The 14,151-nt window shown below is 39.6% G+C and overlaps 1 protein-coding gene across 1 annotated transcript in view; it reads right to left on the reverse strand.

Annotated features, from left to right (window-relative positions):
- Positions 1–14,151, reverse strand: part of LOC136140858 (zinc finger protein 256-like) — a 31,901-nt gene extending 17,750 nt beyond the window's left edge. Inside the window, exon 1 of the mRNA XM_065899011.1 lies at positions 14,069–14,151. Coding sequence (XP_065755083.1) covers positions 14,069–14,151 — 83 coding nt within the window. The remainder of the gene's footprint in view (positions 1–14,068) is intronic.

Here is a 14,151-nt window from a genome sequence, read left to right on the forward strand (position 1 = left end):
ATGTCATGGCATAAATACCACTGTAAGCCAAAATTTTCCAAATTCCTATCTTTGCACATGTACACAGGGGTCATTTTACCCAGTAGATAAAAGTCTGGGACAACATCAGGTCATGTACTTGCTGGGAAGGAATTTTTATTTCACACATAAATGCAGTGGCAGTGTGAGCATGGGGACTTGAGATGATCTTAGAGAAACATTTTAAAATGATCAAATTATTGAGAACTATTAGCAGTGATTAAGTAATTTATTGAGGAGGGTAGGAAGCCAGGAACCCAGGCCATAACATATCTGAAATGGCTGGAAAAGATCAGGTAAAATTGATAGGCAAGACACAGTCTAAAAAGTGACAGAAAACAGCTAAGACAAAGGATGGGCTTCATGGGCTGTGTTTCTCACCAACCCAAGTGTTTTACCTAGAAAATATTATTATTTTTCATTTCTGACTTCTGAACGCTACTGCAGCCTGGAAGAAGAAAAGAGAGAAGTAGGAAGAACTTACAGAATCTTAAAAAGGAACATGAACAAAATGGGTATACTTTTATTCACCACTTCCATAGGCATGTGTTAAGCGTCTGATGTGTGTCAAACATTATTCGTGTCTATAAGAGGTGTCAGAAAGAAAAATATCTGGTAAAGGACCTGCTTCTATCAAGCCAATACTAGCAACAAAAAAGATATACATCAGACAAAACAAATAATAAATAAAATATGCAATATATTGTAAGATGATAAGGGTACACACAAGGATAGAAGGAATTGTGCCTCCACACTGTGCACACACACACACACACACACACACACACACACACACTGATTCTGTTTCTCTGAAGAACACCGACTAGTCCAGACTTCGGAACCAGGAAGAGAGGTGCTACTATGACAAATACCTACACATATTCAAGCGGCTTTAGAACTGGGTAATGAGCAGAGCTGAAGGAGTTTTGAAGAACAAGTTAGGAAAGGCCTAGACTGCCCTGAAGAGACTGCTGATTGAAACATGAAAGTTAAAGGTGATTCTGAAGAGGGCTCAGAGAGAAAAAAAGGAAAGCTGTAGAAAAAGCTATCATCTTACAGATACACATACATCATCATAAACAGAAGAGTGGTAGAAATATATATATTAAAGCTGCTTTTGATGAGGCCTGAAACAGAAATGTGGGAACATGTTATTTGAAATGGGAAGAAAGGCAATCATTGTCATAGTGGCAAAGAACTTGGCCAAACTGCATTTTCATGTTTTGTGGAAAGTAGAACCTGTTAGTGATGAATCTGGATACTGACATGAGATTTTTAAGCAAGCTCTTGAAGGCATGGCCTGGTTTCTCCTTGCTGTTCACAGTAAATGCAAGAGGAGAGAGAGAAACTGAAGCAGGAATTGTTAAGCAAAAAGGACCAGGAACTTGAAGACTAGGGGAATTCTAAGCCTATCTCTCTTCTAAAAACTGGGGAAGGCTGCTCCTGAGAGAACATCAAGGTTGTGGCTGGATGATTATTTGTTGAAGATATGATGGGCATGTGATGCATGATCCAAGGGGTTAAGACTTTGCAGGCGAGTGGGTCGCAGTCAATGTATTTTTTATGTGAGAAGGACATGAATTCAGTGATGTCAGAGTATGAAGTATTATGGGCTGAGTTGTGTCCTCCCATGCCCCCCACCAAATTCATATGTTTAAATCCTAACCCTCAAGACCTATGAATAAGACTGTATTTGGAGACAGGGTCTTTAAAGAGGTAATTCAGTTACTGTGAGTTCATTAGGGTGGGCCCTAACCCAATATGACTGGTGTCCCTATAATAGGAGGAGATTAGAACACAGACACTTACAGAGGGAGCTCTGCCTATAAGCTGTCTTCAGACTGCAACATCTGCTATTCCCGGGGTCTCCAGCCTGCCAGCCTTCCCTGCAGGTTTTGGACTTGCCATCCACCACAATTTTGTGAGCCATTTCCTTAAAATGTCTCTCTCTTACCACTGTTATCGCTGAGAAAAGATAAATAGATAAATAAATAATAAATTAAGTCTCTCTCTCTCTCCCTGTCTATACATCGGTTCTGTTACTACAGAGAACTCTGAATAGCCTCTGTAAACTTTCTGTGATTAATATAGAACTGAACACCTCCATCTTCTTTCTTACTGGTTCTGGGGAACAGGATGCACTTTATCAGTAATTTTATGCCTACAGCAAATTACTGGGATCAGTGCAAAGAAGGTACCTCTCATTCGAAATAATAAACATTTCATTTGATAAAAGAAAGAATGGATGAAAGATTGCCAAGCTTAGAGGGAAGGAATAATGAAGGTGCATAATGGTGTTAAGGAATAAGTGTTTCCCTGAAAGTCACCACTGGCTCCAGATCTGTGAGGATTTTTAACGATTTCGTCCCACTCCTTCTTTGAGTAGTGATAACTTGGTCTGATCTGACCTCCAAAATTCAAGCCACAGACCTGGGTGGGGATTGGAGGCGGAGGGGAATTTTCCAGTCACATCCCCTGAAAATAAGATGTGCTTGATTCAGTCCCTAAGTGTCCTTCAACAGCAATCACTCCGAAAAAGGCAGGACACAGACTAGATATTTTTCATGAATGACTGCAGTTTTTAATGGGGATGAGACATGTGACCACAACTGGTCCAGGATTCAAAGATTTTTTGTGATCTCTTGTAATTACTCAAACTTTGTGGTGCTCACTCCCATTTAAATGATGTATCTCATTATTATTTAAATTCATTTATGTAATTTCTCTTTATTATAATTCCCTATATCTTTCTATAATTTGCATGTATTGATTAATTTCATACATACCCCCACACACATTTTTTTGTTTTGTTTTACCAGTGTTTTCCTGATTATTTTTTCAATGTGTACTATAAAACCTAGACATTTTGTTTAGAAAATTTTGAGTAGATTTAAGTGCATATACATAAAATGCTATTTCCTCATTCTTCTGTTTACTCCCCCATCCTCTATAATACAGGAGTTAAGTTCTGTTATCAACTACTGTGTATCCTGCCAGAAATATTTTATTTGTTAGCATATAATCATGATAACTAGTCTGTACTTCATCAAAAGTTAGATGTCCCCTAAATTCTAGTTCAAGTTAACCATTTGTTATTTAATAATTTATTGACTGGGACTCCCCTGGTGGTCCAGTGGTTAAGAATCAGTCTTGAAATGCAGGCAACACCAGTTCAATCCCTGGTCAGGGAGCTAAGATCCCACATTCCATGGGGCAACTAAGACCACATGCCACAACTACTGACCCCATGCTGCAACTACTGACCCTGCACACCAAAACTAGAGAGCCCACGTGCTTCAACTACAGACCCTATGGACTCTGGAACCCTCGTGCCACAACTACAGAGGCTGTGCACTCTGGAGCCTGTGCACAAAAACTAGAGAAAAGCCCGTGCACCACAATGAAAGATTCTGTGTGCTGCAACTAAGACCTGATGCAACCAAAAAATAAAATAAATAAATAAAATAAGTAAATATAAAAACAATTTAATAATTTATTGACCATTAACTTAAACAAGTAAAATATGAATCTGAAGGATGTGATGCTATGATGAATTCTAATTTGAATTCTTTGGAAGCATCTAAATTTTAGATGGTTTAAAACAACTGCTGTTGGGACTTCCCTGGCAGTCCAGTGCTTAAGATGCCGTGCTTCCACAGCAGAGGAACAGGTTCCATCCCTGGTCGGGGAACTAAGATCCTGCATGCAGTCTAGCGCAGCCAAAAAAGAAGACAAAAATTGTTGTTCACGTAAATGTGGTTAATAAACTTGTTTTGCTGTTGTTTTTCTTTATATAACAAGAAACAGACACCTCACAAAAGAAGATATATAGATGGCAAACAGCATATGAAAAGATGCTCAATATCATTTGTTATTAGGAATTTCAAATTAAAACGAGGTATCACTACATGTCTTTTAGAAATAGCCAAAATCCAGAACTCTGACAATACCAAATGCTGATGAGGATATGGAGCAACAGAAACTCTCATTCAATGCTGGTGGGAATGCAAAATGGTACAGCCACTTTGGAAGACAGTTTGGCAGTTTCCTATAAAACTCATCATACTCTTATCATATAGTTTGGCATGGAGCTCCTTGGTATTTACCCAAAGCAGTTGAAAACTTATGTCCACACAAAATCCTCAGATGAATGTTTACACCAGATTTTTTTTCTCCAAGTTGGGTCTTCATTGCTGCGTGTGGGTTTTCTGTAGTTGTGGTGAGCAGGGGCTACTCATTACAGCGCACAGGCTTCTCATTATGGTGGCTTCTCTTGTTGCAGAGCACGAGCTCTAGACTCACAGGCTTCAGTAGTTGGGGTGCACAGCCTCAGTAGTTGTGGCACACGGGCTTGGCTGCTCCACAGCATGTGGGGTCTTCCCAGACCAGGGTTCAAACCCGTGTCCCCTGCACTGGCAGGCAGATTCTTAATCACTGCGCCACCAGGGAAGTTCCTATAGCAGCTTTATTCTTAAAGGTAATCATCAAGATGTCCTTCAGTAGGTGAATGGATGAATAAATTGTGGTCCATACAATGAAACACTATTCAGCACTAAAAAAAAATGAGTTACCAAGTCATGAAAGGACATGGAGGAAACCTGAATGTGACATTCACAGAAAGATACACAAAATGAAAAGGCAGAGCACTATGTACTAGATGAAAAAACAAGATAAAACCCCAGAAAAACAACTAAATGAAGTGGAGATAGGCAACCTTCCAGAAAAAGAATTCTGAGTAAAGATAGTGAAGATGATCCAGGACCTTGGAATAAAAATGGAGGCAAAGATTGAGAAGATACAAGAAATGTTTAACAAAGACCTAGAAGAATTAAAGAACAAACAAACAGAGATTAACAATACAATAACCGAAATGAAAAATAAACTAGAAGGAATCAATAGCAGAATAACTGAGGCAGAAGAATGGATAAAGTGACCTGGAAGACAGAATGGTGGAATTCACAGCCACGGAACAGAATAAAGAAAAAAGAATGAAAAGAAATAAAGACATCCTAAGAGACCTCTGGGAGAACAGTAAACGCAACATTTGCATTATAGGGGTCCCAGAAGGGGAAGAGAGAGAAAGGACCCGAGAAAATATATGAAGAGATCACAGTCAAAAACTTCCCTAACATGGGAAAGGAAACAGCCACCCAACTCCAGGAAGCACAGAGAGTCTCAGGCAGGAAAAACCCAAGGAGAAACATGCCAAAACACACAGTAATGAAATTGACAAAAATTAAAGACAAAGAAAAATTATTGAAAGCAACAAGGGAAAAATGATACATAACATACAAGGGAACTTCTATAAGGTTAACAGCTGATTTCTCAGCAGAAACTCTACAAGCCAGAAGGGAGTGGCATGATATATTTAAAGTGATGAAAGGGAAGAACCTACAACCAAGATTGCTCTACCCAGCAAGGATCTCATTCAGATTCAATGGAGAAATCAAAAGTTTTACAGACAAGCAAAAGCTAAGAGAATTCAGCACCATGAAACCAGCTCTACAAAACATGCTAAAGGAACTTCTGTAAGTGGGAAACACAAGAGAAGAAAAGGACGTACAAAAACAAACCCATAACAATTAAGAAAATGGTAATAGGAACATACATATTGATAACTGCCTTAAACGTGAATGGATTAAATGCTCCAACCAAAAGACACAGGCTCACTGAATGGATACAAAAACAATACCCATATACATGCTGTCTACAAGAGACCCACTTCAGACCTAGGGACACACACAGACTGAAAGTGAGGGGGTGGAAAAAGATATTCCATGCAAATGGAAAGCAAAAGAAAGCTGGAGTAGCAACACTCATATCAGATATAATAGAATTTAAAATAAAAAATGTTACAAGAGACAAGGAAGGACACTACATACTGATCAAGGGATCAATCCAAGAAGAAGATATAACAGTTATAAATATATATGCACCCAACATAGGAGCACCTCAATACATAAGGCAACTGCTCACAGCTATAAAAGAGGAAATCGACAGTAACACAGTAATAGTGGGGGACTTTAACACCTCACTTACACCAGTGGACAGATCATCCAGAAAGAAAATTAAAAAGTAAACAGAAGCTTTAAATGACACAATAGACCAGATAGATTTAATTGATATTTACAGGACATTCCATCCAAGAACAGCAAATTACACTTTCTTCTCAAGTGCACATGGAACATTCTCCAGGATAGATCACATCTTGGGTCACAAATCAAGCCTCAGTAAACGTAAGAAAATTGAAATCATATTGAGCATCTTTTCTGACCACAATGCTATGAGATTAGAAATCAATTACAGGGAAAAAAAAACGTAAAAAACACAAACACATGGAGGCTACACAGTACGTTACTAAATAACAAAGGGATCACTGAGGAAATCAAAGACTACCTAGAGACAAATTACAACAAAAACATGATGATCCAAAACCTATGGGATGCAGCAAAAGCATTTCTAAGAGGGAAGTTTATAGCAATACAAGCCTACCTCAAGAAACAAGAAAATCTCAAATAAACAATCTAACCTTACACCTAAAGGAACTAGAGAAAGAAGAACAAACAAAACCCAAAGTTAGTAGAAGGAAAGAAATAAAAATGAGAGCAGAAATAAATGAAATAGAAACAAAGAAAACAAGAGCAAAGATCAATAAAACTAAAAGCTGTTTCTTTGAGAAGGTAAATAAAACTGATAAACCTTTAACCAGACTCATCAAGAAAAAGAGAGGACTCAAATCAATAAAATTAGAGGGACTTCCCTGGTGGTGCAGTGGTTAGGAATCCACCTGCCAATTAAAGGGACATGGGATCGAGCCCTGGTCTGGGAAGATCCCACATGCCGCGGAGCAAATAAGCCCATGTGCCACAACTACTAAGCCTGCACTGTAGAGCCCACAAGCCACAACTATGGAAGTCCAGGAGCCTAGAGGCCATGCTCTGCATCAAGAGAAGCCACCACAATGAGAAGCCTGCACACCACAATGAAGAGTAGCCCCCACTTGGTGTAACTACAGAAAGCCTGTGCACAGCAATGAAGACCCAATGCAGCCAAAAAGAAATAAATAAATAAAATTAGAAATGAAAAGGGAGAAGTTACAATGGACACTGCACAAATACAAAGCATCATAAGAGACAACTACAAGCAACTGTATGCCAATAAAATGGACAACCTGGAAGAAATGGAGAAATTCTTAGAAAGGTATAAAACCTCCAAGACTGAACCAGGAAGAAATATAAAAGATGAACAGACCAATCACAAGTTATGAAATTGAAACTGTATTAAAAACCTTCCAGCAAACAAAAGTCCAGGACCACATGGCTTCACAGGTGAATTCTATCAAACATTTACAGAAGAGCTAACACCCATCCTTCTCAAACTCTTCCAAAAAATTGCAGAGGGGCTTCCCTGGTGGCGCAGTGGTTGAGAGTCCGCCTGCCGATGCTGGGGACGCAGGTTCGTGCCCCGGTCCGGAAAGATCCCACATGCCGCAGACCGGCTGGGCCCGTGAGCCAAGGCCGCTGAGCCTGCGCGTCTGGAGCCTGTGCTCCGCAACGGGAGAGGCCACAGCAGTGAGAGGCCCGCGTACCGCAAAAAAAAAAAAAAAAAAAAAATTGCAGAGGAAGGAACACTCCCAAACTCATTCTATGAGGCCACCATCACCCTGATACCAAATCCAGACAAAGATACTACAAAAAGAGAAAATTACAGACCAATATCACTGATGAATATAGATGCAAAACTGCTCAACAAAATACTAGCAAACATAATCCAACAACACATTGAAAGGATCACACACCATGATCAAGTGGGATTTTTCCCAGGGATGCAAGGATTCCTCAATGTACACAAATCAATCAATGTGATACACCATATTAACAAACTGAAGAACAAAAACCATATGATCATCTCAATAGATGCAGAAAAATCTTTTGACAAAATTCAACACCATTTTACGATAAAAACTCTCCAGAAAGTGGGCATTGAGGGAACCTACCTCAACATAATAAAGGCCATAAATGACAAACCCATAGCAAATACCATTCTCAATGGTGAAAAACTGAAAGCATTTCCTCTAAGATGAGGAACAAGACATGGATGTCCACTCTTGCCACTATTATTCAACGTCCTAGCTGTGGCAATCAGAGAAGAAAAAGAAATAAAAGGAATACAAATTGGAAAAGAAGAAGTAAAACTGTCACTGTTTGCAGATGACATGATACTATACATAGAGAGTCCTAAAGATGCCACCAGAAAACTACCAGATCTAATCAATGAATTTGGTAAAGTAGCAGGATACAAAATTAATGCACAGAAATCTCTTGCATTCCTATACACTAACAACGAAAGATCAGAAAGAGAAATTAAGGAAACAATCCTAGTCACCACTGCAACTAAAAGAATAAAATACCTAGGAATAAACCTACCTAAGGAGACAAAAGACCTGTACTCAGAAAACTATAAGACACTGATGAAAGAAATCAAAGATGACACAAACAGATGGAGAGATATACCATGTTCTTGGATTGGAAGAATCAATATTGTGAAAATGACTATACTACCCAAAGCAATCTACAGATTCAATGCAATCCCTATCAAATTACCAGTGGCATTTCTTACAGAACTAGAACACAAATTCTTAAAATTTGTATGAAGACACAAAAGACCCCGAATAGCCAAAGCAGTCTTAAGGGAAAAAAACGGATCTGGAGGAATCAGACTCCCTGACTTCAGACTATACTATAAAGCTATAATAAGACAATATGGTACTGGCAGAAAAACAGAAATAGAGTTCAATGGAAAAGGATAGAAAGCGCAGAGATAAACCCACGCACTTATGATCAACTAATCTATGACAAAGGAGGCAAGGATATACAATGGAGAAAAGACAGTCTCTTCAATAAGTGGTGCTTGGAAAACTGGACAGCTACATGTAAAAGAATGAAATTAGAACACTCCCTAATGCCATACGCAAAAGTAAACTCAAAATGGATTAGAGACCTAAATACTATAAAACTCTTAGACAAAAACTTAGGAAGAACCTCTTTGACATAAATCATACCAAGATCTTTTTTGATCCACCTCCTAGAGTAGTGGAAATAAAAATAAACAAATGGGACCTAATGAAACTTAAAAGCTTTTGCAAAGCAAAGGAGGCTACAAACAAGATGAAAAGACAACCCTTAGAATGGGAGAAAATGTTTGCAAACAAATCAATGGACAAAAGATTTATCTCCAAAATACATAAACAGCACATGCAGCTCGATATTAAAAAAAACCAAACAACCCAATCAAAAAATGGGCAGAAGACCTAAACAGACATTTCTCCAAAAAAGACATACCGATGGTCAAGAAGCACATGAAAAAAAAAAAAAAAAAAAAGGAAGCACATGAAAATCTGCTCAACATCACTAATTATTAGAGAAATGCAAGGGCTTCCCTGGTGGTGCAGTGGTGAAGAATCTGCCTGCCAATGCAGGGAACATGGGTTCGATCCCTGGTCGGGGAAGATCCCACATGTCACAAAGCAACTATGCCCATGCGCCAGAACTACTGAGCCTGTGCACTGGAGCCCGCAGGCCACAACTAGTGAGCCCACGTGCCACAACTACTGAAGCCTGCATGCCTAGAACCCATGCTCTGCAACAAGTGAAGCCACTGCAATGAGAAACCCGTGTGCCACAATGAAGAGTAGCCCCCGCTTACTACAACTAGAGAAAGCCTGCATGCAGCAACGAAGACCGAATGCAGCCAAAAATAAATAAATAAAATTAAAAACAAAAAGAAATGCAAATCAAAACTACAATGAGGTATCACCCCACACCAGTTAGAATGGGCATCATCAGAAAATCTACAAATAACAAATGCTGCAGGATGTGGAAAAAAGGGAGAGGCCACCGCAACAAGAAGCCCCCACACAACAACGAAGACCTAATGCAGCCAAAAATAAAATAATTTAATTAAAAACAAAACAAAAAGACACAGGCACACCAATGTTCATTGCAGCACTATTTATAATAGACAGGTTATGGAAGCAACCTAAATGCCTATCGACACATGAATGGATAAAGATGTGGTACATATATACAATGGAATATTAGCCATAAAAAGGAACAAAATTGGGTCATTTGTAGAGACGTGGATGGATATAGAGACTGTCATACAGAGTGAAGCAAGTCAGAAAGAGAAAAACAAATATCGTATATTAACACATACATGTGGAATCTAGAAAAATGGTACAGATGAACTGATTTGCAGGGCAGAAATAAAGACACAGATGTAGAGAACAAACGTATGGACACCAAGGGGGAAAGCCGTGGTGGTGGTGGTGGTGGTGGTGGCGGTGGTGGGATGAATTGGGAGATTGGGGTTGACATATATACACACTAATATGCATAAATAGATAACTAATAAGAACCTGCTGTATGAAAAAATAAATTCAAAACTTCAAAAATAAAACAACCTGAATGCATATGACACAGTGAAAGAAGCCAACCTGAAAAGGGTACATACTGTATGACTGCAAATATATGACATTCTAGAAAAGAACAAACTGTGGAGAGAGTAAAAAGATCAGGGCTTGACACAGGTTAAGTGGGAAGGAGACATGAATAGGCAGAGCACAGATTTTTAGGGCAGAACCTACGCTGTATGATACTGGAAAGGTGGATACATGTCATTATACATTTGTCAAAACCCACAGAATTCACACCACCAGGAGTGAACCCTAATGTCAACTGTGGATTTTGGGTGATAATGATGTGTCAGTACAGATTCATAGATTGTAACAAATGTCCCACTCTGGTGTGGGATGTTGACAGTCAGGGAGGCTCTGCTTATGTGGGGGAAGGGGGTACATGGGAACTCTCCTGTACCTTCCACTTGGATTGGCTGGGAACCTAAAACTGTTTTTTTTTAAAAAAATATATTTATTTATTTATTTATTTATGGCTGTGCATGGTCTTAACTGCAGCACATGAGCTTCTTAGTTGCGGCCTGCATGAAGGATCTAGTGCCTCGACCAGGGATTGAACCCGGGTCCCCTGCACTGGGAGCATGGAGTCTTAACCACTGGACCACCAAGGAAGTCCGTTAAAACTGTTCTTAAAAATAAAGTCCAATTTTTAAAAATCTGGATTGATAACCTTCTTAACAGAGTGAAAAATTAATCAGATCTGCAAAACAACAGTAAACTTAGTTGTATCTTGTGTTCTCCAGTTTGCAACTCTACCCCCGTGGTTAACTCTACTCCTTTGACTTACATCTCTTGAAGCTGTTGACCATGGCTTGGGTAAAATGATGAGAAACAGAGTCAAAGAGACTTCATTTGTAATACTCTCTGAAATTTGAAGGCTAAGTAGTGCAATATAAGGAAGAGTGGTGCCCTAAAAAAAAAAAAAAAGGATAAAGTTTTAGCAAATAGAGGGAAAACATTTGTTTTTCAATATTTGTTCATTATGGAAATAATGACATTTGAAATATTAACTTTAAATTTTCAGACATCTATGAAAGACAAAGGGTTAATATTGATAAAATAAACCAAGTGGGGCTTCCCTGGTGGGGCAGTGGTTGACAGACCACCTGCCGATGCAGGGGACACAGGTTCGTGCCCTGGTCTGGGAAGATCCCACATGCCGCGGAGCGGCTGGGCCCGTGAGCCATGGCCGCTGAGCCTGCGCGTCCGGAGCCTGTGCTCCGCAGCGGAAGAGGCCACAACAGTGAGAGGCCCGCGTACCGCAAAAAAAAAAAATAAATAAATAAATAAATAAATAAATAAATAAATTCATATGTATGAAGGTCCTGATGTTGGCAAGGCAGGTTATGTGAAAAATCACTTATGAGTGTAATGATAAAGAGCCAATTTTATTTTAAAGTTTCCTTATTTATCTGGTAAGAAAAATCAAGCCCCTGAAATCCTCTAAAAGGATAAAAATGGATCTGGAAGTTTTAATACTACGCTGAATAGGAGTGACAAGGGTAGACATCCTTGTCTTGATCCTGTCTTAAAGGAGTAGTTTTCAGGTTTCACCATTGAATATGATGTTAACTGTGAGCTTGTCATATACGACCTTCAATACGTTGAGGTATGTTCCCTGTAACCCACTTTTATGTTTTTACCATAAATGGACGTCGAATAGTGTTGAATGCTTTTTCTGCATCGATTGAGATGATCAGATGGTTATCCTTCATTTTGTTGATGTTGAACCATTCTTCTGTTCCTGGTATAAAACCCACTTAATCATGGTGTATGATCCTTTAGATGAACTGTTGAATTGAGTTTGCTAAAATTTTTTCAGGACTTTTCCATGTATGTTCATCACAGATATTGGCCTGTAATTTTCTTTTTCAGTGTCTTGTCTTTGGTTTTGGTATCAGGTTGATGTTGGCTTCATAAAATTAGTTCAGAGGTATTTCCTGGCAATCCAGTGGTTAGGACTCCTCACTTTCACTGCCGAGGATCTGGGTTCAATCCCTGGTTGGGGTACTGGGATCCTGCAAGCCGCGAGGCGTGGCCAAAAAAAAGTTTATCCTTCTCAATTTTTTGGAGTAGTTTGGGGAGGGTAAGTATTAAATCTTCTTTGAACACTTGGTAGAATTCACCTGTGAAACTGTATGGTCCTGGATCGGCTTTGGGAGCTTTTTGATTACTGTTTCATTCTCTGTACTAATGACTGCTATATTTAGATTTTGTTTCCTCCTGATTCAGTCTTGGAAGGTTGTATGATTTCAAGAATTTGTCCATTTCTTCTAGGTTATCCAATTTGTTGGTGTATAGATATTCATAATAGTCTCTTATAATCCTTTGTATTTCTGTGGTATCTGTTATTTTCTCTCTTTTGTTTCTGGTTTTATCAGGGCCTTCCCTCTTTTGTGTGTGAGTCTAGCTAACAGTTTGTCAATTTTATCTTTCCAAAGAACAAGCTCTTAGTTTCTTTGATTTTTTTCTATTGTCTTTACAGTCTCTATTTTATCTATATCTGCTATGATCTTTATAATTTCTTCCTTCTACTAACTTTAGGTTTCATTTAAGTGAAAGGTGTAAGTTTAGATTGTTTATTTGGGATTTTTCTTGTTTCTTGAGGTAGGCTGTACCCCCTCACTAGTTGAGGTCAGGTTTGGCTGTCGTGCCCAGTACAGAGTTGGGGGGGGTGCGGGTGGGAGGAGGCACTTCCTGCTGGCTGCATCTTGCCCTGCAGATCCGTTCCTGAAAACGTCCTTACATGCTTGGGGGTTAACATGTGGGCATCAGCCTCTGGAAGGAGAATTAGGGGCTCAAGCCTATGAAGCACCAGTGTGCACCTGATGACTGATGTGAGACAGAGGGTCTCCATCTCTGTGGGGAGTGGGACTGACAAAGGCTGGCCTAAAGCTTCAGATTCCCTCCCACCCACCACTGCCCAACCAAGGAGGGCTCTCCCTGAGAGGACTCTGCTACAGGATTTCCTGCTGACTGCCTAGCCCTGAGCTCTGTTGTCTCCACCTTCTGCTCTCTGGGCTCTGCTTCCCTGTGCAGGTCTGGAAAATGCCCTGGCTGGAGGATAGGAGGATGTGATCTGACCTGGAGTGCTATCCTGTTCCTTCAGGGTCATAGCCCCGCACTGTTTCTCCAATGCCTGCAGGGAGCCACTCCTCTAGTTTGTAGTTTTACAGTTCATGACAAGAGGAGGGTAAGTCAGACCCTGTTACTCCATAACAGCTGTAACCCACAACACACTGTAGGAAATAAGAGTGATTCTGAGTTTAAAAGCCTGACTTTCTCTACGGGGCTTCTTTTCAGACTTTGAAAATTGGAGCTAATTTCTGGTTTTCAACAGTAGTGGAAACAAACTAGGAAACTCCATATTAAATTCCCTTCCCCTCAAAGCTAATTTATAGTTTTCCACCATTTTTCGAATTATACCAATTTTCTCTCCTGTCTCTTTGAATGTTGAGCCTCATTATTTATTTGGCAAAGAGAACACATTAATGATGTTTGTGTTAATCTGCTAGAACTGCCATAACAAAGTACCATAGATGGGCTGGTTTAAACCATAGAAACTTATTTTCTCACCCTTCTGGAGGCTGGAAGTCTGAGAGGAAGGTCAACAGGTTTGGTATCTCCTGTGGCCTCTCTCCTTGGCTTGGGATGGCCAT

Source organism: Phocoena phocoena, chromosome 20 (genome assembly GCF_963924675.1).
Source record: "Phocoena phocoena chromosome 20, mPhoPho1.1, whole genome shotgun sequence".
Classification (NCBI taxonomy): domain Eukaryota; kingdom Metazoa; phylum Chordata; class Mammalia; order Artiodactyla; family Phocoenidae; genus Phocoena; species Phocoena phocoena.